We start from the raw sequence: 27211 nt of genomic DNA, 5'->3' as shown, positions 1-27211 counted from the left end.
TGAAGAGGAGGGAGGAGGGAGGAGGGAAAAAAAGGGATGACATCAAAGAGATTACAGAAGGGTATTGGACGCATTGGAAGGGCATTGGAAGGGTATTGGACGCATTGGAAGGGCATTGGAAGGGTATTGGACGCATTGAAGGGCATTGGAAGGGTATTGGACGCATTGGAAGGGTATTGGAAGGGTATTGGACGCATTGGAAGGGCATTGGAAGGGTATTGGACGCATTGGAAGGGTATTGGAAGGGTATTGGACGCATTGGAAGGGCAATGGAAGGGTATTGGACGCATTGGAAGGGCATTGGAAGGATATTGGACGCATTGGAAGGGCATTGGAAGGGTATTGGAAGGGCATTGGAAGGACATTGGAGAGACTACCAATAACAAAACATTTTATGAAAAATAAGACGTTTCCTTTAATAATATCTGGAACATTGTATCATGGTCGTTTGTTTTTAACATTTCCTGGTAGTATTAACATCTTCAATAGGACAGTATGCTTTGTTTACATAGACATCAAATTGATTAATCAGACATAATATAGGCCTACTCTGACACAAAACTGCATGGTACAAACAGTTGCACACTTACATTAGATAGGGCACAAATGGTGTAGCAGCAAAAATAGTATCAGTGTTATACACATTACAATGCATTTGTAATTGTAAAGTATGTAACATGGGAGTATAATTGGAATGAATAACAAGACAAGACATTCTAAAGTATGCTCTACATCATACACAAGATGGTGGTTGGTTATAAGACATTATAAGATATTATTATGTACTTTTAGTCAGGGTCTGCCTGCTATAGCTGAGTATAAGACAGTGGGGGCTAGAATGGGTCTACCTGGACAGTCTACAGTATATAGGGTATGTCCTAGACTCGCTTTGTCAAACTCATGGGTCTACAACACAGTGGCTGAGGGAAGCAACCAGCACATTCATATTGGATATTTCATGGACATGGGTAGTTTATTACTGTATGAATGGAGCATATAGTCCCTTCTCCAAGTGTCTTTCTGTAACTGGCAAGTTTCCTGGTGATCATTTTAGTTACACATTAGAATGTATGTTGTGTTCTATTTTGTGGCCATTGAGACCTCTCTCCCTGTTTCAAATTCTACACAGGTGGCGATATGCCTCATGTCTACATAACGGTATTAGTCGGCCACCCAGAGGGACTCTTTATGTAGACAGATTAAGGACAAACAAAAACAAAACAAAGAAACATGCCACAATATACAACATCTATTAAGTCAACAGGACAAAATTATGCCAAAATATAACAAATTATACAAAGAAAATGAAGTAGAAAAAACATTTGGACTTATTTAGACTTATATTGCATTCATTTCTAATCAGAAGTGTGTGTGTGTGTGTGTGTGTGTGTGTGTGTGTGTGTGTGAACCCTTGGACTATAGCCAGGCCTCATCATTGTCATTCCCCCCACAGCCCCGTCGGCGTGAACAGCTCTTTCACTCCGGAGCGGAGAGATGGAGACAAAAACCAAATCAAACAAATGACAGAAAACCCCTCAGTGATCCAGCCTGTGACCATACGCTGGGAATGAGAGACTAACGGCGGCTGGGTAACCCATCTGTGTCATTCAGTGTGTGGAACACACAGATACAGTCTATGCACACAGATACAGTCTATGCACACAGATACAGTCTATGCACACAGATACAGTCTATGCACACAGATACAGTCTATGCAGCTATTCAACTCACTTAGCTATAGGTCCATGGTGGTGCAGCCTGATGGCTTCATACACACAACACATAGCTGGTACGTGTGTGTGTGTGTGCATGTGTGTGTGTGTGTACGTGTGTGTGCATGTGCATGTGTCCGTTCACTATTCTATATCCTTACTGCACTTTAATGACTTGACCCTGGAATCATTCTCCTATCGGAGTCTCCCTGTACAAAAACTATAACACGTGTATCAATATCAGGATCATCATAACTGTTGCCATTGTCTTTTCGCAAAACAGTCCAACAGCAGTTCATGGGCAACACTGACCCACCGTGTCTATGAAGAAGACAACAAAACTCATCATGAACGTGTCTGTTATATCTGATCTGTGATCAGTCTCTAAATCCTCTTCATGTCCAAAGTTCCAATGTCCCATACAGCATCGGAGGTGTGAGTGTTGAATTCTGGCTGGTCCACAACTAACGTCCTGGCCACCCACTGCCTCACATCACCCTCATGTTACCGGACATCTAAACGGTGCTTTACATTTGGTCCCATCATTTACCCTTGTGAAGGAGAGAGTGTTCCATACATGCTGACTGGACGATAGCAGCTAAACGCCTGAAGAAGCTGTGTGATGATGAGACTGACTGACTGCACATATACAGATACAGATCTAGACACAGTTGGTGCACATGTACATATATTTACGTTGTAATACTGCACTGACTTGGTGTTTCTGGAGGACAAGGAAGGGGATAGTTAGGGGTACATCCCCCACTCATATTTTGTTACCCAGACTTCCGCTGAGCATGGATGAGAGTGAGTTTGGAACCAGCGGAGAGACAGAGAGAGAGAAAGAGCATCACCACCTCCAGGCCTCACATCTAAAACAAAAATGAAACAAGAGAGAGAGTTCAAATCAGATTGATTAAATGCATAATGTTTGGTTGTGGTTTAGCCATGTTGAATGTGGTTGTGATGCATGGTCATGGTTGGTACTTTATCTGTGGTAGTGGTCCGAGCTCTCCTTCTATAGCTCTGGTTCTGATGGTGGTTTGCTGTCACTGGACACTGACCTGCAGAGGTGCTGGTTGAGTCTTCTCCCTTTCTGACTGCATTTCTCTGCGGTCACGTTGCAGCGACACCGACACAAATGCAAATCGAGTGTCCACTTCCTCCCAGGACAGGGGGTACATCGAGGGCCTGGCAAGGGAGACGGGGTGGTGGGGGGAGGAGAGGGTGTAGTGGGGGGAGGAGAGGGTGTAGTGGGGGGAGAGGAAGGTCTGGGGTGGTAAAGAGAATAGTCACTTAATTTATGAATATAATAAATACAGCAACTTTAAACAGACACCAGTGGCTTTCAAACCTGATGTTCCACATAGTAGACTTCCCCTCGTCTGAGAGGCTCTTTAATGTGCCATTGGCTGGGACTCCCATTAGGGAGTTAACCTCAGTCTGTGTCTGTCTAAGTGAGCCCATCCATGGCTGAGTTAACTCACCCTGGCCTGTCTGGGAGGCTAATGGACTTCTTTAATGAAGTGATTTAATTAATGAAGCAGAGACAAAGAGGACATCTGTGTGTGGGCCTGACTTACTGAGTGGTCATGGCTGGTGAAAAATATGGGTTGTTTATGAATTCGAAGGACCAATAAAAAGGGATTAAAAAAACGTAGGTGCTGGATTTTAGGCCGGTAGCAACCACCACAGGGTGTCCGTTCAGAACACGAGGAAGCAGTAGTTCCAGTTCAAGGTTTAATGAAGATCCACACACACAACACCACTCTCTCTGATTCTAATTGTTATTTAGCTGCACGCACAATAAACATCCGAAAGAAAAGCAATTTCAGGAGAGAAAAACAGGTTGGTCATCAGAATGGAAACTACAGATTGCCTGAGGCCCTGCCTGGTCGGGTATTACGTTCAGTCCCGGAAAAAAAGACTGCTGATTGGCTAATAAAATTATGATGATTGGCGTAACCTTATTCCAATAGGAAAACCAAAAGAAAGTTGGGGTCTTGGAAAGGAGATGAGCTGGTCGTTTTTACAGCTGGGCTGCCACCGAGAGGGAGGGAGGAGGTGGTGGCTGTGTTGCCACAGAGAGAGAGGGAGGAGGTGGTGGCTGGGTTGCCACAGAGAGAGAGGGAGGAGGTGGTGGCTGGGTTGCCACAGAGAGAGAGGGAGGAGGTGGTGGCTGGGTTGCCACAGAGAGAGAGGGAGGAGGTGGTGGCTGGGTTGCCACAGAGAGAGAGGGAGGAGGTGGTGGCTGGGTTTCCACAGAGAGAGAGAGAGGAGGTGGTGGCTGGGTTGCCACAGAGAGAGAGAGAGGAGGTGGTGGCTGGGTTGCCACAGAGAGAGAGGGAGGAGGTGGTGGCTGGGTTGCCACAGAGAGAGAGGGAGGAGGTGGTGGCTGGGTTGCCACAGAGAGAGAGGGAGGAGGTGGTGGCTGGGTTGCCACAGAGAGAGAGAGAGGAGGTGGTGGCTGGGTTGCCACAGAGAGAGAGGGAGGAGGTGGTGGCTGGGTTGCCACAGAGAGAGAGGGAGGAGGTGGTGGCTGGGTTGCCACAGAGAGAGAGGGAGGAGGTGATGGCTGGGTTGCTACAGAGAGAGGGAGGAGGTGGTGGCTGGGTTGCCACAGAGAGTGAGGGAGGAGGTGGTGGCTGGGTTGCCACAGAGAGAGAGGAGGTGGTGGCTGGGTTGCCACAGAGAGAGAGGAGGTGGTGGCTGGGTTGCCACAGAGAGAGAGGGAGGAGGTGGTGGCTGGGTTGACACAGAGAGAGAGGGAGGAGGTGGTGGCTGGGTTGCCACAGAGAGAGAGGGAGGAGGTGGTGGCTGGGTTGCCACAGAGAGAGGGAGGAGGTGGTGGCTGGGTTGCCACAGAGAGAGAGGAGGTGGTGGCTGGGTTGCCACAGAGAGAGAGGATGTGGTGGCTGGGTTGCCACAGAGAGAGAGGGAGGAGGTGGTGTCTGGGTTGCCACAGAGAGAGAGGGAGGAGGTGGTGGCTGGGTTGCCACAGAGAGAGAGGGAGGAGGTGGTGGCTGGGTTGCCACAGAGAGAGGGAGGAGGTGGTGGCTGGGTTGCCACAGAGAGAGAGGGAGGAGGTGGTGGCTGGGTTGCCACAGAGAGAGGGAGGAGGTGGTGGCTGGGTTGCCACAGAGAGAGAGGGAGGAGGTGGTGGCTGGGTTGCCACAGAGAGAGGGAGGAGGTGGTGGCTGGGTTGCCACAGAGAGAGAGGAGGTGGTGGCTGGGTTGCCACAGAGAGAGAGGAAGTGGTGGCTGGGTTGCCACAGAGAGAGAGGAGGTGGTGGCTGGGTTGCCACAGAGAGAGAGAGAGGAGGTGATGGCTGGGTTGCCACAGAGAGAGAGAGAGGAGGTGGTGGCTGGGTTGCCACAGAGAGAGAGAGAGGAGGTGGTGGCTGGGTTGCCACAGAGAGAGAGGGAGGAGGTGGAATTGATGAAAAAGAAGAAGGGCTGAATTCTGCTCTCTGGGTGGAGCGATTTTCTGGGAATTATGTGCGCATACCCAGAGAGAAACAGACACTTGCTTAGACTTGTGCAAAAAGCTTTATGTAAATGGAGAAAGAAGCAATAACTCAGGGGTTAATTAAGCATGTTTAGTTGAACTTACATAGTTTTGATAGTTCCACTTTTCTTTCGTTTGGATTTTCCTCTCTCCCTTTTCCTGCCTTTCCTCAGAGGCTTTGCAGGCCTGTTAGTCAGAGACATACATCTGTGTCAAACAACAATTCATCCCAATAGCAGATCAAAATCTAAATAGATACATTATAGACTTTTTGAGTTAAATGTCTCTAATTCAATTTTTTGGGGATTCCCTTAGAGTCCAACAGCCTTATTAGAAAATAAAATGTCTGCCTCTGTCTCCCTTTAAAGCTGTCTCTACCCCTTTTCACTCTTTCCCTCTATCCCTCTGTTCTCACTCTTTCCCTAACTTTCCCTCTCTGTGAGCCTTGACCTCTGTCCAGCTATGTTGGTCTAAGGCCAGCTAGTTACTCTGCCACTCAGACAGGGGTGGGCTGGGGCTTCCAAACATGTGACATTGATGTTTCTATCTGCTTTGGTAATCCCTCTCAGAGCACTCACTCAGCACGAAGGCTAATAATATAATATAATAATAATAATAATAATATGCCATTTAGCAGACGCTTTTATCCAAAGCGACTTACAGTCATGTGTGCATACATTTTTACGTATGGCTGGTCCCGGGGATCGAACCCACTACCCTGGTGTTACAAGCGCCATGCTCTACCAATTGAGCTACAGAGGACCACATCTCTATGGAGACACATCTCTATGGAGACAGTGGCATGTGAACTGTCCCATGGGATATTAGGCTAGCGCTCAAGCATCACAGACGCTAAATCACTAAGCTAGAGGTGCAGACAGAGGTACACAGAAACAGACCCAAACACAGACACACACTAACAGACACACAGTAACAGACACACACCAACAGACAGACACTAACAGACAGACACTAACAGACAGACACTAACAGACAGACACTAACAGACAGACACTAACAGACAGACACACACACACACACACTGACAAACACTCTCCGACACACACAATGACAGACACACACACACACACACTAACAGACGCACACTAACAAACACACTGACACTCTGACAAACACTCTCTGACAAACACACACACACTAACAGACGCACACACTAACAAACACACTGACACTCTGACAAACACTCTCTGACAAACACACACAGACACACACACACACACACAGACACACACACAGACACACACTAACAGACACACACTGACAAACACTCTTTGACAAACACTCTCTGACAAACACTCTCTGACAAACACTCTCTGACAAACACACATGTACACATACAGCCACATACATTCAGTACTCTACCTGGTAGGGGCTGATTGAAGATCCTCTTTTAGTCTACAGGGAGAGAGAGCGGGTTATTTGAGGACACACACTGAGAGAATACAGTCATGCATAGACCGTGTGTGTGTGTGTGCGTGTGTGTGTGTGTGTGTGTGTGTGTGTGTGTGTGTGTGTGTGTGCTCACCTGCACTCACACTGGCTGTGCTCAACGAAGTCCAGCTCGATGAGCTCATGCTTCATAAAGGAGGTCTTCATTAGCTGCAGAGGACAAAGAAACAAACTACAGTTACTAATCATTATGTGTGTGTGTGTATATGTGTATACCTCCATGGTGATAGTTTGTGTGAGTGTGGACCTCCATGGTGATAGTTTGTGTGAATGTGTACCTCCATGGTGAGAGAGTGTGTGAGTGTGGACCTCCATGGTGAGAGAGTGTGTGTGAGTGTGTACCTCCATGGTGAGAGAGTGTGTACCTCCATGGTGAGAGAGTGTGTGAGTGTGTACCTCCATAGTGATAGTTTGTGTGAGTGTGTACCTCCATGGTGATAGTTTGTGTGAGTGTGTACCTCCATGGTGATAGTTTGTGTGAGTGTGTACCTCCATGGTGATAGTTTGTGTGAGTGTGTACCCCCATGGTGATAGTTTGTGTGAGTGTGTACCTCCATGGTGAGAGAGTGTGTGAGTGTGTCCCTCCATGGTGATAGTTTGTGTGAGTGTGTACCTCCATGGTGAGAGAGTGTGTACCTCCATGGTGATAGTTTGTGTGAGTGTGTACCTCCATGGTGATAGTTTGTGTGAGTGTGTACCTCCATGGTGAGAGAGTGTGTACCTCCATGGTGATAGTTTGTGTGAATGTGTACCTCCATGGTGAGAGAGTGTGTGAGTGTGGACCTCCATGGTGAGAGAGTGTGTGTGAGTGTGTACCTCCATGGTGAGAGAGTGTGTACCTCCATGGTGAGAGAGTGTGTGAGTGTGTACCTCCATAGTGATAGTTTGTGTGAGTGTGTACCTCCATGGTGAGAGAGTGTGTGAGTGTGTACCTCCATAGTGATAGTTTGTGTGAGTGTGTACCTCCATGGTGATAGTTTGTGTGAGTGTGTACCTCCATGGTGATAGTTTGTGTGAGTGTGTACCTCCATGGTGATAGTTTGTGTGAGTGTGTACCCCCATGGTGATAGTTTGTGTGAGTGTGTACCTCCATGGTGAGAGAGTGTGTGAGTGTGTCCCTCCATGGTGATAGTTTGTGTGAGTGTGTACCTCCATGGTGAGAGAGTGTGTACCTCCATGGTGATAGTTTGTGTGAGTGTGTACCTCCATGGTGATAGTTTGTGTGAGTGTGTACCTCCATGGTGAGAGAGTGTGTACCTCCATGGTGATAGTTTGTGTGAGTGTGTACCTCCATGGTGATAGTTTGTGTGAGTGTGTACCTCCATGGTGATAGTTTGTGTGAGTGTGTACCCCCATGGTGATAGTTTGTGTGAGTGTGTACCTCCATGGTGATAGTTTGTGTGAGTGTGTACCTCCATGGTGATAGTGTGTGTGAGTGTGTACCTCCATGGTGAGAGAGTGTGTACCTCCATGGTGATAGTTTGTGTGAGTGTGTACCTCCATGGTGATAGTTTGTGTGAGTGAGGGCACACACTCCAGTGCCTCGTCGGAGCAGCACCCGCCACAGCGGCGGACCGACACACAGGAGGGCACGAAGAGGTGATGCGTCTCCCCCGGCAACTCCCTCCACACCTCCACCAGGTTATCCCTGGGCTCACAACCACTCCGAGAGTACACCTCCAACCACCGACGCACTGGAGGGAAGGAGAGCGAGAGACTTCAGATGCATGAGTTTGACAAGGTCACTAACACATCACAAATCTAGTCATAATGTATTCATTCTCACTTTATGAATCTCACATCTGTTATTCATACACACAAAGTGACTCATCATCAGCCTCTTCACATACAATGCCTTCGGAAAGTATTCAGACCCCTTGACTTTTTCCACATTTTGTTACGTTACAGCCTTTTTCTAAAATTGATTAAATTGTATTTTTTCCTCATCAATCTACACACAATATCCAATAATGACAAAGCGAAAATAGGTTTTTCGACATTTACATAAGTATTAAGACCCTTTACTCAATGATTTGTTAAAGCACCTTTGGCAATGATTACAGCATCGAGCTACAAGCTTGGCACACCTGTATTTGGGGAGTTTCTCCCATTCTTCTCTGCAGATCCTCTCAAGCTCTGTCAGGTTGGATGGGGAGCGTTGCTGCACAGCTATTTTCAGGTCTATCCAGAGATGTTCGATCGGGTTCAAGTCCGGGCTCTGGCTGGGCCACTCAAGGATATTCAGAGACTTGTCCCGAAGCCACTCCTGAGTTGGCTTGACTGTGTGCTTCGGGTCATTGTCCTGTTGGAAGGTGAACCTTTGCCCCAGTCTGAGGTCCTGAGCGCTCTGGAGCAGGTTTTCATCAAGAATCTCTTTGTCTGATAGTCTTTAGGTGCCTTTTGGCAAACTCCAAGTGAGCTGTCATGTGCCTTTTACTGAGGAGTGGCTTCCGTCTGGCCACTCTACCATAAAGGCCTGATTGGTGAAGTGCTGCAGAGATGGTTGTCCTTCTGGAAATTTCTCCCATCTCCACAGAGGAACTCTAGACCTCTGTCAGAGTGACCATCGGGTTCTTGGTCACCTCCCTGACCAAGACCCTTCTCCCCCGGTTGCTCAATTTGGCCGGGTGGCCAGCTCTAGGAAGGGTCTTGGTGGTTCCAAACTTCTTCCATTTAAGGATGATGGAGGCCACTGTGTTCTTGGGGACCTTCAATGCTGCAGAAATTTTTTAGTACCCTTCCCCAGATCTGTTCATCGAAACAATCCTGTCTCGGAGCTCTACGGACAATTCCTTCGACCTTATGGGTTGGTTTTTGCTCTGACATGCACTGTCAACTGTGGGACCTTATATAGACAGGTGTGTGCCTTTCCAAATCATGTCCAATCAATTGAATTGACACAGGTGGACTCCAATCAAGTTGTAGAAACATCTCAAGGATGATCAATGGAAACAGGATGCACCTGAGCTCAATTTCGAGTCTCATAGCAAAGGGTCTGAATCCTTATGTAAATAAGGTATTTATGTTTTAAGATTTTAATACATTTGCATTTTAATATGTTTTCGCTTTGTCATTATGGGGTATTGTGTGTAGATTGCTGAGGATTATAATTTTTTAAGTAAAGGGGTCTGAATACTTTCCGAAGACACTGTATGCTGGTGTGATTATCGGGGGGGGGGGGGGGGGGGGGGAGAGTACCTTCTCTAGATTTGGGGGTGGTGTCTGCAGGTCTCCAGTGGGCTAGCTGGAAGAGGAGTGGCAGAAGAAGATGTGTGTCAGGTGGAAAATCCCTGCATGTTTTTAACCTTATATACAGTGAAGGCAGCCCTAGTACCTCACAGCCCCTAATACCCTACAGCCCCTAGCACCCTACAGCCCCTAGTACCTCACAGCCCCGAGTACCTCACAGCCCCTAGAACCTCACAGCCCCGAGTACCTCACAGCCCCTAGCACCCTACAGCCCTAGTACCGCACAGCCCCTAGTACCCTACACCCCCTAGCACCCTACAGCCCCTAGTACCTCACAGCCCCTAGTACCTCACAGCCCCTAGTACCCTACAGCCCTAGTACCCTACAGCCCCTAGTACCTCACAGCCCTAGTACCCTACAGCCCTAGTACCCTACAGCCCCTAGTACCTCACAGCCCCTAGTACCTCACAGCCCCTAGTACCTCACAGCCCCTAGTACCTCACAGCCCCTAGTACCTCACAGCCCCTAGCACCCTACAGCCCCTAGTACCTCCAAGCCCCTAGTACCTCACAGCCCCTAGTACCTCACAGCCCCTAGTACACTACAGCCCCTAGTACCTCACAGACCCTAGCACCCTACAGCCCCTAGTACCTCACAGCCCCTAGTACCTCACAGCCCCTAGTACCTCACAGCCCCTAGCACCCTACAGCCCCTAGTACCTCACAGCCCCTAGTACCTCACAGCCCCGAGTACATCACAGCCCCAGTACCTCACAGCCCTGAGTACCTCACAGCCCTAGTACCGCACAGCCCCTAGTACCCTATAGCCCGAGTACCCTACAGCCCCAGTACCCTACAGCCCCTAGTACCCTACAGCCCCTAGTACCCTACAGCCCTAGTACCCTACAGCCCCTAGTACCCTACAGCCCCTAGTACCCTACAGCCCCGAGTACCCTACAGCCCCTAGTACCCTACAGCCCTAGTACCCTACAGCCCTGAGTACCCTACAGCCCCTAGTACCCTACAGCCCTGAGTACCCTACAGCCCTGAGTACCCTACAGCCCTGAGTACCCTACAGCCCTAGTACCCTACAGCCCCTAGTACCCTACAGCCCTACAGCCCTGAGTACCCTATAGCCCTAGTACCCTACAGCCCTAGTACCCTACAGCCCCTAGTACCCTATAGCCCTGAGTACCCTATAGCCCTGAGTACCCTACAGCCCTAGGACCCTACAGCCCTAGTACCCTACAGCCCCTAGTACCCTACAGCCCTAGTACCCTACAGCCCCTAGTACCCTACAGCCCCTCGTACCCTCTCATGCTCTACACTGACACCAAATACCTTAGCCAGATGAATACCACACAAAATACATACTACTTAGTTTACGCACACACACACACTCTCTCTCACACACACAATCTCAAACACAGGCACGCACAGACGCACGCACGCACACACACACCACACACCCACACCCACCCACGCAACGTCATTATTAGGTCTGAGTGGACCAAGGCCACTGCTGAGAGAATGTAGACTTTGCCCAATTGCCCCCCTTTCAACCGCCCCACCCCCCTACCCTGCCCCCGTGCTCTATCGACAGTTTCTGGTATGGTTCCATTTGATTCAGAGTTCACCGATGTGTGTGTGGCCATTTTGTGAACACATATACTGTAGTACGTGTCTGAGCAACAAGAAACATGTCAGATCACACTGGTGTTTCATTCATATCACAAATCGATCAGTACACAACATCCCCCGGAGTAGGGCGGGCTATAGCTCCACAGACTGGCCCCTAGAAGGAGTAGGGTGGGCTATAGCTCCACAGACTGGCCCCTAGAAGGAGTAGGGTGGGCTATAGCTCCACAGACTGGCCCCTAGAAGGAGTTGATACTGTCACCCCAAGTGTGTGTTTCTGTATTGCTTTTCCCAGAGGAGACTATTCCCCTTCCAGTCTGGTTGGATCTGATCCTGTCTGACACTGGAATTGGCACACTCTCACTCTCTCTGTGTTTCTCTCTCTGACACAGACACACACACACACACTTGCTCTCTCTCAAACACACACAAGTAATCTAAACAGTGCCAGCCAAGCTCTTGCAGCAGCCCACACAATGCCAGCTGCAGAGTCTTACACCCTCTAACTGCCAAATACTTATTTCCCTCATTAAAATGCAAATCAATTTATAACATTTTTGACATGCGTTTTGCTGGATTGTTTTGTTGTTATTCTGTCTCTCACTGTTCAAATAAACCTACCATTAAAATTATAGACTGATAATTTCTTTGTCAGTGGGCAAACATACAAAATCAGCAGGGGATCAAATACTATTTTCCCTCACTGTATGTGTGCGCGTGCGACAGAGAGAGAGAGAGATTGGGCCCCAATGCAACATGATTCCCAGGACCTCCAACCTGATATATCCCATGGCCACGCAGCTCAATCAGGGCAGCTTCAGGCCACTACATGTTCTTGATATGAAAACACCAGACATAAATAAAACCAATCTGCCATGTGAAGAGCTGTGTGTTTGAGAGTCTATGGAGACTATTATGTTGGCAAATTATTATCTATCCCCATATGTCACTCATGTACAGTACATCTGCCTTGTGTTACAAAGTACATGCCAGTCAGTCTGGCAGAGTTGTGTCACATTGTGCCTATCCATACATGGTACATGAGTCTACCATTAGTCAACATGGTACATATGTCTAGGAGAGAGTGAGAGGTGCACCACATAATTCCATAAAGCTTTGTAAGCTCAGAGCGTCAATGACCATGGGGGTAAGCTCCAAACACACAAAGATCAGTTTAAAATATTAGAAAGAAATAGGCTATACTGCTACTAAAGTCACTGTATTCATTTTCTTCCTATCTTTATTTTCCCTTCAAATAAACTAGATGTTTTGTAGCATAATACAAAGGAATAAAACAAATCTAAACTCCTGAGATTCCCATGCAGACAATAGTCTAAAATAGTGTAGTGAGTTATCTGACATACCTTGGCATGGGACGTGGGTATTCTGGAGAGCAAGAGGAACTGAAACATTCCTAGAATAACTTGAAGCATAATCCCCATTGTGCAGTACACCAAAAAGAACGCCAAAATTTTCGTCAATGAATTGGTTATTTTCTTTAGTTTTTTCTCTCCACTTAATCAATATTCCATCTGTAGTCCTTAGGTTCCATTTTATGTATTGACAGCCGGGGTGGCATTCCCATACCGTTCGTTAAGCATGAACGTGAAATGTATTAATTTGATACAAATAAGGAATGATGAAGCCGTCTATAGCAAATGAGTAGGCTAACACTCCAATGATTGGCTTGAAACTGTAACTTAATTCATCAATATTTGCACAATGTATTTGGCTACAATGTAACAATTTATAATCTAATGCCATCAATCGGCTTAATCATTCTTGGCAATCAAGCGCACAAATTTGATGCCTGCATATTGACAAATAGCCTAATTTAATAAATCTCAGTCGTTCACATTCAATTCAATACAGTTTGGTTGCATTTATTTTACTGAGAGTTGTGTGAACTTTGAATGATGGCCCCCAATATTCCAAAGCCAGAGGTTTGGGTCTGTAAGCCGGTTACATTCGCCCATTGTTGGCCAGAAACCCATGAAACGGTCCGTGGGTGAGCGTCAGTAGTGGCGTGACTACAGGTCCATTTATAGTCCCGATAAGATATTTTGCGATATTGTATCCTTGTCTCTAAAAACGTTTAAAAAGGACAAATATCCCTTATTTACGATCCAACACGAATGTCTTGAATCACATAGGCTATGGTGCCGAACGCACATTTCATGACACTGCGTAGCCTATCCACAGCGGTGTCTCTGAGAAATAGCCTAGATGACGTTTCGTTGAAGAAGCTTGTGCCGCCGCGACTTATCCTTTTGTCCTCTTTGATAATAACATATTGAAGTTCATGGTGCCAGAGCAGTCCACAAAGAGAATGGTCCTTGACAGCGTCTCTTGGTTTGTTATGATTGGTTGCTCATGTCCTTTGCCCTTCAGATCACAATTAAAAGGCGCACTCCAAATTCCGCGTAACCGTTGCACTGCCAACTTTTTCAAAATGACATGGACGCACTCGCGCACTGGAGACAGGTGAACGTCGCCCTTCAATTCGTCATTCAGCAGGTCAGTCAATCATTTACCACTCCACTTTCTCAGCCACATAATACATTTTTAATAATGATACAATAAAGGGGGTAATTTTATTGCACTAAGATCTCTTTATATCATTCACCCAAATCCAAATTCAACTCCAAGCTCTCTCTCTCTCTCACAGACAGACATAAAACACACCAACCAATAACTGATCACCCCCAGTGAATTGATATTAATAATTTATTTGGAAAGAATAATACATTTGCCCAACTCATTTAGGTCACAGTCAGAGGATTACAAAACCTCTATCAGCAGCACAGACAGTGAACCCTGTATCCCATCAGTTTGTCTTTACATCGACAGAAGAGTCTCTTGTCAGTGTGGTGGTGTGTTTGGGTTATGAGGGGGCACTCGTGCACTACATGGGGGATGTCGGTATGCGGGGACCTGTTATCTCCTGTGGTTTCAGCTAAGGGCTTGAGAAACAACACAAGGCCATTGAGTCATTAACACACTCTGCACCCCATGTTTTTCAACACCCCAAACCTGACAGGACATGTGAGAGTGGAATCAGGTGAGAAACAAGCTCAAAATAAAACCCTGGATGTTGTTGGTTGAGATCAGAGGAACAGTGTTTATTTACCTATTCATCATTGCATGAATCCACATGACACCAGGAAGAGTTAAGGCTGTCATTAAACATCACTGAAACACAATCTGTGACTTATGGTAAGTGTCCATTGGCCGTCACCACAGCAATAAATGAAATACATTTCTAATCTCAGAAATGTGAATCTGGCCACGCGGCACTTCAGTACTTTCCATAGTATAATTAACATTCCTAAAATGAATTCTTCAACATCAGACAAGTGCACAATTAAATACTATTTTAAAAAGTCATAATATTACTTAATTTTCAAATTTCTCTTGATTCCATGTCCTTTCAATAGGAAATAATATATTATATCTAGGGACAGTTTTTCCTCATCACATAACCAGGAAAAGCTGTAGGCCTTAAATATTGCATGTAGGTAACATTGTCAGGAAAAACTCTTGTCCTGAAAAGTATATTTTTATGACTGTATTTGGGTCCACCTTAGCCCCAGTAGCAGTGTCAAGAGTTCCATGATATCATTGACACACAGAGGCACAATGACTGAATCCCATTGGTTCAATGGCAGCTGTGCAGAACACCCCCTATCTGTCATTAAGGGATTCTATCTTTGATTAGTCTTTACAGTACGCAACCATAGACTTACATTACGCAACACTGAAGTTTTACTGTATCCGGAATGCCCCATCTCCAGTGGGAAAACTCACAGTCCCATGAACCTCGTTGAGACTGCCTCTGCACAGCCGTGGGGGAAACGGCATGTCAATGGCATGCAAACCAATTAGCAACTGGCTAACAGGAGTCTTGGTTCCATCCAATAGGGGAAGGGATGTGCTGCTAATGACCGTGTCCTACTGCTGTTAGTCTTGTGATACCAGACCAAACCTCCACAACGTATTCTCCTTCTGGAGAAACCTAGAATGGCTGTGGGGCGAGACTTTACTGTGACAAAGACATGTACCCCATTACTGTTCCCGTTTCACCCAGGTATTACACATTATGTTTTTAACTCCTCAGCTTAGTATCCGAGGTCCAAGCAAACTTGAGCTGTGCACATCAACAACGTTTGCCACAAAACCATTTAAAAAAGCTAACTACTCCTAACTCATTCAACCGTTCACTCCCCTTCCTGACCGACTCCATTCCTCTCCAGAGGCCTTCGGCCAACTCAATCCCCCTTGTTTTAAGATGTACTCTTATTCTACTAAACTCCTACTTGCCCTCTCCACTGTTGCGAGTGATTTTGTATTTCTCCAGGAACTCTGCATGTTTCTGTTTGAGAATCTCTGTCTGCTTCTTAAACCCGTTCACTCTGCGAAATCAAAATGAAGAAATATACAATCAGTTCCTGCCTCAGGTATATCATACCAACAAATCATATGAATACATATTCCATGCAATATTGATTATTACCACTACCGTAACTACAACAGTGTAATAACATGTAATAACTGGGTAATAAGTCATAATACATGTAATAATATGTTTCACACACCTTGCCCTCTCTTTGGACTCGTTGTAGATCTGTGTGATGACCGTCCTTCTCGTCCATGAAGTTGTTATGGACACACTCCAACTTTCTGTGTGACCGGAAGACAGAGAGACACCTGTCAGACAACACAGACGTCCACACAGCACACAGAGGAATAGCGTTGGCAGTTGAATTGGCATTTTCATTATTATTCATGTTTTATTATTCTGTACTAGTACAAATGTAAGTCATATACCAGGAAAAGTTGAATCTCTACAAACAATAAAAATGCTGCCAATTCAACGTGCAAAAACACAGATTACCAGATCTATGACAGCATAACCTGGGTCTGAGCCAGGGGCACCTGTGCCTACAGACAGACAGTTATCTGAGTCTCCAGACTATTTAGTCTAGACTATGAATGAGTAACAATATAGTAATAGCAGTAATAGGCAATTGTGACATTTTGGCACAGATGTTTGGCAGAATTCAGAAATGCATTTGGTTTAGGAGTGACAGATTACCTTCCTTGAACGTGACAGAATTACTGCATTTCTTATTTAACTATGAGAGTGTACATACATACATACAGTATCAATTTCACTCTGATCTTTCCCCATGATGTTACCTGAAGAGAACGTGAGCGCTGATGCTCAGTCACATGATGAGCATACAGTAGCTAACTATTCTAAAAGTTATTCTTCCTCCCCCACTCCTCAGCCATGGTCTCCTGAGGCTGAGAGCGTTTGAACTGATACCAGTAGCGCATACTCTCCTGAGCCTCCGCTCTGAGAGAGGGAGACAGAGAGAGGTAGACAGAGAGAGGGAGTCAGAGAGAGGGAGTCAGAGAGAGGGAGACCTTTCTGTGGTGGTGGGACAGCCAGCGGAAAATACGGAGCGTAGGGGTTGGTAATGTTCTCTAGTTGTACCATGATTGGCTCAGTGTTCTGTCATCTACGGGGAGAGCTCGTAAATTCAAGCCCCTTGGGTGCTGTCATAGAGTTACATTAGAAGTGCCCTTCCAAGAAGGCTCAAGATCATTGGCCACAGATAAAATGTAAAATCACGTTATATCTACCGTAGCTTTGATTGGACTGATCATGTCAACATCATACTTTCAAAATCTTAGCTAGCAGTCATCATCATGAATCAAGTCGACAATCTACTGGCAATCCTTTTCAATCCTTGTCATATGAAGATAAATTATGAAGAGAAATTATAGATAAAACGTATCGGTGCTCATCGGCCATTGGACATAAACGTTACACAACAAGTTGGAAATCAGTGGCTAACTGCAAGCATTGCAAAGCAATCAGTGGAGTGGGTGTGTGGTACAAGTCTCGGTTTAAGGGTCTCTTTTCCAAGCTTAAAAGGATAAACATTCAACATGGGTCATGCTGTCAATCCAGCATGACTTCTGCCATGTTCAAAACAACTGGAAACTCGGAACTGGGAAATCTCAGACTTCAGTGAGTTCAAGACAACTGGGAACTTCGAAAAAAACTAGCTCTGACTGGGAAAATACGTTTTGAATAGTCATCCAACTCGGAATTCAAAGTCGGGAACTCGGTCCTCTTTCTAGAGCTCTGACCTGAAGATCACTGACGTCATGATTCGACCTTGTTTTTTTTCCAGAGTTCCCAGTTGTCTTGAAAGCACCATAAATCCAGAGAATGCCAGACTTTGATGACAAAGTTTGATGACAAAATTCGCCCACAAAGACTGCCGCGCCACCTTCCTGTTCAAGTGACCACAGCACAACAAGGTGAGTCCAAAAATGTATTGTATGCTGCTGCATAAATGATGTAATATGCCAGGGAGATATGTATACTGTATGTAAGAAAGTAATACTAAGTGTATGTTGTGTAGTAAGCTGTTAGTAGCCCATGTGCCTCACCCTAATAATTTGGTCCCTTTCCTCCTCATAACTTAGCCTACTGTTCTGACGTGGTAGTGAACATGTAGCCTATAACCTGTTTTAGAGAAATGTAATCATCTAATATTGTAAGAGCTTTCATTGTCTGCTTATATGCCCCCTTTATTTATCCTACGGTTCTGACTTGGTGTACAGGGAGAACACTATAAGAACGGCCCATGTTCTGAATTCTGTTGCTGTACATTTCCAAAAGTGCTGAACAAATAGTTACATTGACTAGGTCCATCCTAGCTCACTCATTAATGTCTTAATCGAAATTATGGATTGCCTCTTATCCGCTCGTCGTCCTCTTATGCCATAGTTTGTACATCTCAATTGTCAGTAGAAACCGCATTTGTTTAAGCAAGTCAGCCATATCAGCTATGTTTTTTTTAAAGGCAGTAAATTAGGCTGAATTAACTGTTGTCGCTGCCAGACAAGGCTCTGTTGACAGCCAGGTGTAGCAGTGGTAAGGATTCACTCCATGGTGCTGAAAAGAAAGCTCTGCTGTTGGGACAGCTTTATGTAGGCCCTAACAGTTTGTGGGCACCGTTTGTCACCGTTATAGTGCAATTCATGTATTGTTTAGTGTTGTGTTGTGTTCTGTAGTGGCTTTGCTGGCATGCATCAAAGAAAAAAATGTTTGGAGTTTTCCCCACCAAGATTTACATGCTAAAATTGACCACTGCTCACACAACACAGATATATACTGGTAAACATACTGTACAGCCCTGTTAACATAGAGATCCTCACAACAACAAAATAAATATAATATATTATACATGAACACCGTGGGAATGTCATGTTGGAAGAAAGTAGAAAAATACTGTGCAAGAGTGCACTCGTGTGGTTGGACAGAGATGCTGCAATATAAACTGTCATGCAACAAACCCTAAATCTGTGCTGCTTGAACTGTGCCTTTCCTACATTTACTAAGTATGTGAAGCTTTTAAATGATAGGCTAGGAGATTGTCGTACCTTTTTTGATTTGTCAAAAAATGCATTCTTTATTTGCTCTAGTGAGGCATCAGGTTTTACACCAAGAAGGTTGTACTAGTTTACTGCCGCTCTGCAATGAGACACAATGAATGCTAATTAAACAGAGTGACAACACACAGTACTGGGATCACGGGCCCGGACTGGAAAGCTTTTAACAACTGAGGAATCATTGTGTAAGACCAATCAGAAAGGCTAAATCTGATTATTATGTAACCACTCATTCGGATTGTAATGGGAACCTGGCAAAATTCAGGAAAAAAACTGTCAAATCCCTGAAGGATTCTACTTCCTCCTCTCTGCCACAACAAATTAATTCAGACACTGGCCTCATTACGGGGAAAAAATGCCATCATTGATGCATTTAATCACTATTTCATTTCAGCGGCTATCTCTTTGAAAGAACTTCTAAGCCTATTCACAATGTTATTGGGCTGGATGCTGATTGGGTAAACTTACTGAATGATCAGAGAAATTATAGTTAAAGCTTTTCTTTTAGTCTATTTACAGAAAAAGAAGTCTGGATGCTTTGCTACAAATAGACAAGAGATCCACAGAGGCTGACCAATTGGATCCCGGTCTGCTTAAGTGTGCAGCGCCTGTCATTGTTGGCTCAATAACCCATATTTTTTATTTAACATTGTTATCAAGAAATATTCCAAAAGTATGGAAATCAGCTCTGGTGCTGCCACTCCATAAGGGCAGGGATAGTGGTGATCTTAATAATTATCGCCCCATTTCATGGCTTCCTTGTCTAGCTAAGATTCTTGAATCCTTGGTAAATGTACAACTTTGCTTATTTTTATCTTAGAAATGTAGTTTGAATGTAAACCAATCAGGTTTTAGGCCTGGCCATAGCACTATTACAGCAACCACTTTAGTTGTTAATGATCTTGTCGATGCTTTAGACACTACAATGAAATATGCTGCTTTATTTGTCGACCCGTCAAAAGCTTTTGATACTGTTGATCATGCTATTTTATTAAATAAGATAGGCCTGAGCTCTGACACCTGTTCATGGTTTCATGACTATCTTAGTGACAGAACTCAGGCCATCGTGATTGATGGGGTTAAGTCTGAATTTCTTGAAGTACATAAAGATGGACCACAGGGGTTGATTTTGGGACATGTTCTCTTCACTATTTATATAAACACTGTCGGTCAATCTGTTAAAAATGGAAAACTTCATCTATATGCGGATGATACTATTATGTATGCTATTGCCCCAACTGTTGATCTGGCTGTGTCAAAACGACCTTGCTGATTTAAAACTTGTACTTAATACAGGCAAAACGAAATACATGTTGTTTTCAAACTCTCATAAGAATGTTTCCGATGAACTACATGTTCACTCAACAGATGGTTCTCCAATCTAAAGTGTTCCCACATATCCACTGCCTTGCAAAAGTATTCATCCCCCTTGGCATTTTTCCTATTTTGTTGCATTACAACCTGTAATTTAAATGGATTTTTATTTGGATTTCATGTAATGGACATACACAAAATAGTCAAAATTGGTGAAGTGAAATGAAAAAAATAACTTGTTTCACCCCCTTTGCTATGAAGCCCCTAAATAAGATCTGGTGCAACCAATTACCTTCAGAAGTCACATAATTAGTTAAATAAAGTCCACCTGTGTGCACTCCAAGTGTCACATGATCTGTCACATGATCTCAGTATATATACACCTGTTCTGAAAGGCCCCAGAGTCTGCAACACCACTAAGCAAGGGGAACCACCAAGCAAGCGGCACCATGAAGACCAAGGAGCTCTCCAAACAGGTCAGGGACAAAGTAGTGGAGAAGTACAGATCAGGGTTGGGTTATAAAAAAAATATCTGAAACTTTGAACATTCCACGGAGCACCATTAAATCCATTATTAAAAAATGGAAAGAATATGGCACCACAACAAACCTGCCAAGAAAGGGCCGCCCACCAAAACTCACGGACCAGGCAAGGAGGGCATTAATCAGAGAGGCAACAAAGAGACCAAAGATAACCGTGAAGGAGCTGCAAAGCTCCACAGCAGAGATTGGAGTATCTGTCCATAGGACCACTTTAAGCCGTACACTTCACAGAGCTGGGCTTTACAGAAGAGTGGCCAGAAAAAAATTAAGCAAATACGTTTGGTGTTTGCCAAAAGGCATGTGGGAGACTCCCCAAACATATGGAAGAAGGTACTCTGGTCAGATGAGACTAAAATTGAGCTTTTTGGCCATCAAGGAAAATGTCTGGCGCAAACCCAACACCTCTCATCACCCCGAGAACACCATCCCCACAGTGAAGCATGGTGGTGGCAGCATCCTGCTGTGGGGATGTTTTTCCATCGGCAGGGACTGGGAAACTGGTCAGAATTGAAGGAATGATGGATGGCGTTAAATACAGGGAAATTCTTGAGGGAAACCTGTTTCAGTCTTCCAGAGATTTGAGACTGGGATGGAGGTTCCCCTTCCAGCAGGACAATGACCCTAAGCATACTGCTAAAGCAACACTTGAGTGGTTTAACGGGAAACATTTAAATGTCTTGGAATGGCCTAGTCAAAGCCCAGACCTCAATCCAATTGAGAATCTGTGGTATGACTTCAAGATTGCTGTACACCAGCGGACCCATCCAACTTGAAGGCGCTGGAGCAGTTTGCCTTGAAGAATGGGCAAAAATCCCAGTGGCTAGATGTGCCAAGCTTATAGAGACATATCCCAAGAGACTTGCAGCTGTAATTGCTGCAAAAGGTGGCTCTACAAAGTATTGACTTTGGGGTGGTGAATAGTTATGCACGCTCAAGTTCTGTTTTTTTGTCTTATTTCTTGTTTGTTTCACAAGAAAAAATATTTTGCATCTTCAAAGTGGTAGGCATGTTGTGTAAATCAAATGATACAAACCCCCCAAAAATCAATTTTAATTCCAGGTTGTAAGGCAACAAAATTGGAAAAATGCCAAGGGGGGTGAATACATTCGCAAGCCACTGTAAATACTAAGGCATTTGTATTGATGTGGATTTGACATTTAAAAAAACATATATACTGAACAACAATATAAACACAACATGTAAAGTGTTGGTCACGTTTCATGAGCTGAAATAAAAGATCCCAGACATGTTCCATACGCACAAAAGCTTATTTCTCTCAAATGTTGTGCACAAATTTGTTTACATCCCTGTTAGTGAGCATTTCTCCTTTGCCAAAATAATCCATCCACCTGACAGGTGTGGCATTCAAGAAGCTGATTAAACAGCATGACACAGGTGCACCTTGTACTGGGGACAATAAAAGGCCACTCTAAAATGTGCAGTTTTGTCACAACACAATGCCACAGATGTCTCAAGTTGAGGGAGCGTGCAATTGGCATGTTGACTGCAGGAATGTCCACCAGAGCTGTTGGCAGAGAATTTAATGTTAATTTCTCTACCATAAGCTGCCTCCAACGTGGTTTTAGGGAATTTGGCAGTATGTCCAACCGGCCTCACAACCGCAGACCACGTGTAACCACGACAGCCCAGGACCTCCACATCAGGCTTCTTCACCTGCGGGATCGTCTGAGACCAACCACCCAGACAGCTGATGAAACTGAGGAGTTCTTCTGTCTGTAATAAAGCCCTTTTGTGGGGAAAAACTCATTCTGATTGGCTGGGCCTGGCTCCCCAGTGGGTGGGCCTCTGCCCAGTCATGTGAAAACCATAGATTTGGGCCTAATGAATGTATTTAAATTGACTGATTTCCTTATATGAACTGTAACTCAGTATATTTTTGTTCAGTATATATGAGCTGGTTAAGAAGCTAAGATTTAAAGTTGGTGTTTTCTAGATTGTCTTTCTCTAAGCAGTAGGAAGCAGATTATTCAGTCAACCTTTTTATCTGTTCTTGATAATGGTGATATTATTTATCAAAGTGCAGCTGCTACTACTCTTAAACATTTGGATGCAATCCACCACAGTGCCCTTCGTTTTGTTACAGGTGACAGTTTTGATACTTATCACTGTATCCTATATCAAAAGGTTGGCTGGACTTCGCTAAAGACCCATAGATCTCTACATTACTCCCTTTTTGTTTACAAGGCCCTACTTCATAAACTTCTGTCTTATCCAACTTTGCTGTTGAAGTAGAGACACCAGAGTTGCTTAACCCGTTCACAGGATTGGTTAACTCGAGGTTCCTAGGGTCTCCACCGAGCTAGGTAAATCTGCTTTTAGTTTTAACGCACAGTATTGCTGTAACAAAATTCAAAATAAATTTAATCTTGATGTTCTGGTGCCGTTTGGGCAATTTAAAGTATTGATTGGGGACTTATTAGTGGAGGAATGTAAAAGTTTTTCTGGGTGATTTGTGATGTTTTATTTATGCTTCCCATGACTGTGTTTTTCCTTACACACACACACACACACACACACACACACACACACACACACACATATATATAAATACACAGTACCAGTCAAAGGTTTGGACACACCTACTCGTTCAAGGGTTTTTCTTTGTTTTTACTATTTTCTACATTGTAGAATAATAGTGAAGACATCAAAACTATGAAATAACACATATGGAATCATATAGTAACCAAAAAAGTGAGAAAAAAAAACAATCCAAATATATTTGATGACAGCTTTTGCACACTCTTGGCATCCTCTCAACCAGCTTCATGAAGTAGTCACATGGAATGCATTTCAATGAACAGGTGTGCCTTGTTAAAAGTTAATTTGTGGAATTTCTTTCCTTCTTAATGCGTTTGAGCCAATCAGTTGTTGTGACATGGTAGGGGTGGTATACAGAAGATAGCCCTATTTGGTAAAAGAACAAGTCCATATTATGGCAAGAACAGCTCAAATAAGCAAAGAGAAACGACAGTCCATCATTACCTTAAGACATGAAGGTCAGTCAATGCGGAACATTTCAAGAACTTGTTTTATCAAGTGCAGTCGCAAAAACCATCAAGCGCTATGATGAAACTGGCTCTCATGAGGACAGCCACAGGAAAGGAAGACCCAGAGTTATCTCTGCTGCAGAGGATAAGTTCATTAGAGTTACCAGCCTCATAAATTGCAGCCCAAATAAATGCTTCAAAGAGTTCAAGTAACAGACATCTCAACATCAACATGGTCGAATTGCTGCAAAGAAACCACTACTAAAGGACACCAATAAGAAGAAGAGACCTGCTTGGGCCAAGAAACACAAGCAATGGACATTAGACCAGTGGAAATCTGTCCTTTGGTCTGATGAGTCCAAATTTGAGATTTTTGGTTCCAACTGCCGTGTCTTTGTGAGACGCAGAGTAGCTGAACATCTCTGCATGTGTGGTTCCCACCATGAAGTATGGAGGAGGAGGTGTGATGGTGCTTTGCTGGTGACACTGTCTGTGATTTATTTAGAATTCAAGGGCACACTTAACCAGCATGGATCCCACAGCATTCTGCAGCGATACGCCTTCCCATCTGGTTTGCGCTTAGTGGGACTATCATTTATTTTTCAACAGGACAATGACCCAAAACACACCTCCAGGCTGTGTAAGGGCTATTTGACCAAGGAGAGTGATGGAGTGCTGCATGAGATGACCTGGCCTCCACAATCACCTGACCTCAACCCAATTGAGATGGTTTGGGATGAGTTGGACCGCAGAGTGAAGGAAAAGCAGCCAACAAGTGCTCAGCATATGTGGGAACTCCTTCAAGACTGTTGGAAAAGCATTCCTCATGAAGCTGGTTGAGAGAATGCAAGAGTGTGCAAAGCTGTCATCAAGGCAAAGGGTGGCTACTTTGAAGAATCTAAAATCAAAAATATATTTTGATTTGTTTTTTTAAAAAATGGTTACTACATGATTCCATGTGGTATGTCTTCACTATTATTCTACAATGTAGACAATAGTAAAAATAAAGAAAAAACCTTGAATGAGTAGGTGTGTCCAAATGTTTGACTGGTACTGTGTAATATATATATATATATATATATATATATATAGCATAATGTGTATATGTATGTTGTATATACAAGGTGCATTTGTAAAAGAGACCTAGGTCTCAATATGTCTTCTCTGTTCAAAAAAAGGTAAATAATTAATCAAATACATACAGTATTGGGACCATGGACTGAACACTGCCTCTAAACAGACCACTATCATCAGCATACATTTACATTTACATTTTAGTCATTTAGCAGACGCTCTTATCCAGAGCGACTTACAGGAGCAATTAGGGTTAAGTGCCTTGCTCAAGGGCACATCGACAGATCTTTCACCTAGTCGGCTCGGGGATTAGAACCAGCGACCTTTCGGTTACTGGCACAACGCTCTTAACCACTAAGCTACCTGCCGCCCGCATACTAGTGTAAGTACAGTGTAATTAGACAAGTATCAGTGTCAAGCGCACACAGGCAGGCACACACATTGTAAGCTCTGCATAAAGGTAAATGCTGTAAAGAAAGAGGGAGAGAGCGTACCTATGTACAGAGCTCTGAGAGAGCAGGCGCAGTCCACTCTTGCAGCACCATAGACAGCTCTGACAGAGATGCAGATGGGTCTCCAACTGCATGGTGGGAAACATTGTTACCTCCACAGTTTTCTCTGAATCTTTCCACTGACGTTGATGCCAGACCCAATACAAAGTTAGAAGAGATTGAAGTTGCAGCATGATAACAACTAAATTGTCACAGTCATAAAATCAAGTCATTATCTGCACAGTTGAATGTCTATCCACACAGTACACATTGTCCTTTTTCCTTTGCATTGCAAACTAGCTAACATGCTAGCTAACAAGCTAGTAACCTAATGACAACCTAGCTACTTCATTGATTCCAATGCTGTTCTGTTAGCTAACGTTAGCTTTGTTAGCTGGTTAGTGTGTTGAAGCAAAAAACTAACCATCTACACTGAACAAAAATATAAACGCAACATGTAAAGGGTTGGTCACATGTTTCCTGAGCTGAAATAAAAGATCCCATAAATGTTCCATACGCACAAAAAGCGTATTTCTTTCAAATGTTTTGCACAAATTTGTTTACATCCCTGTTAGTGTGCATTTCTATTTTGCAAAGATAATCCATCCACCTGACTGGTGTGGCATATCAAGAAGCTTAGTAAACAGCATGATCATTACACAGGTGCACCTTGTGCTAAGGACAATAAAAGGCAAATGTGCACAACACAATGCCACAGATGTCTCAAGTTTTGAGGGAGTGTGCAATTGGCATGCTGACTGCAGGAATGTCCACCAGAGCTATTGGCAGAGAATGTAATGTTAATTTCTCTACCATAAACCGCCTCCAACATTGTTTTAGAGAATTTGGCAGTACATCCAACCGGCCTCACAACCGCAGACCATGTGTATGGCGTCCTGTGGGTGAGCGGTTTGCTGATGTCAACATTGTGAACAGAGTGCCACATTGTGGCGGTAGGGTTATGGTATCGGCAGGCATAAACTACAGACAATGAACCCAATTGCATTTTATCAATTGGCAATTTGAATGCACAAATACCGAGACGAGATCCTGAGGCCCATTGTGAGGCCCATTTTTTTTAAAGGTATCTGTAACCAGCAGATGCATATCTGTATTCCCAGTCATGAGAAATCCATAGTTTAGGGCCTAATTAATGTATTTCAATTGACTGATTTCCTCATATGAAATTGTTGCAAGTTGCATTCATATTTTTGTTCAGTATTGTAGCTGTGGCTATAAAATTGTATAAGCTTGCTAGCTAACTCGACTAAAGACACTGGGCTAAGCTTTTGACCTATGATTTCACGCGGAAAAACACACAAGTATTTGAACAAAAGACAGAGAAAGAAATTGTGAATTGCAAGGGTAGAGAAGCATAGACGTACCGAAATATTGCACTTTCTTTCGCTTCATAACAAATATACTGGGGGTTGTTGCATAAAATTGTCTCTGGCAGAGTGCTGGGGTTTAATCATTTCGCCGATTCTGTTGCAAAACGTTTAGTCTGTTGCGTTTACGCCCAACGGAAATCGTAAACTATAGTTTATATTGGACAAATTCAGGTAGGTCCCTCCCCGTTTCGTTCCGTTTGCAACTGAAAACAAAATCCCTGTTCTTAGTGGACAAATTCAGGACGCTAGCACCCAGTTTCACTCCTTTTCATAACGTGTATCCCATACTGAACACGACCGCACACTACTGCACGTTTTGGGGTTAACCATTCCATGCCTTTCTATTCTCTACAAGAAAATGCATCAAACATTGATTGTTTTTCTTCTGGCTAACAACAGAAA

General features: G+C 44.3%; 1 protein-coding gene and 1 pseudogene across 2 annotated transcripts; both read right to left on the bottom strand.

Moving 5' to 3' along the window:
- Positions 1 to 285: 285 nt before the first annotated feature.
- On the bottom strand, positions 286 to 13943 carry vegfba (vascular endothelial growth factor Ba). Its single transcript, XM_084146784.1, has 8 exons — positions 12881 to 13943; positions 9889 to 9934; positions 8188 to 8384; positions 6767 to 6840; positions 6604 to 6636; positions 5326 to 5406; positions 2777 to 2983; positions 286 to 2584 (listed from the first exon to the last, which is right to left on the bottom strand). Exons 1-8 carry the CDS (start codon positions 12956 to 12958, stop codon positions 2563 to 2565), a joined length of 738 nt encoding a protein of 245 aa, XP_084002910.1. The 5' UTR covers positions 12959 to 13943; the 3' UTR covers positions 286 to 2562.
- A 1736-nt stretch (positions 13944 to 15679) lies between these two features.
- Positions 15680 to 25513, bottom strand: LOC311105009 (annotated as a pseudogene). The gene is made up of 6 exons: positions 25422 to 25513; positions 18981 to 19071; positions 16859 to 16875; positions 16716 to 16739; positions 16112 to 16196; positions 15680 to 15928 (listed from the first exon to the last, which is right to left on the bottom strand). The product of its transcript is annotated as an uncharacterized misc_RNA (transcript).
- Positions 25514 to 27211: the final 1698 nt, after the last annotated feature.

This window comes from Coregonus lavaretus (genome assembly GCF_964263955.1).
Source record: "Coregonus lavaretus genome assembly, chromosome: 29".
NCBI lineage: Eukaryota > Metazoa > Chordata > Actinopteri > Salmoniformes > Salmonidae > Coregonus > Coregonus lavaretus.
Note: the sequence above shows the minus strand (reverse complement) of the source record. Positions and strands in the feature narration are given on the sequence as shown.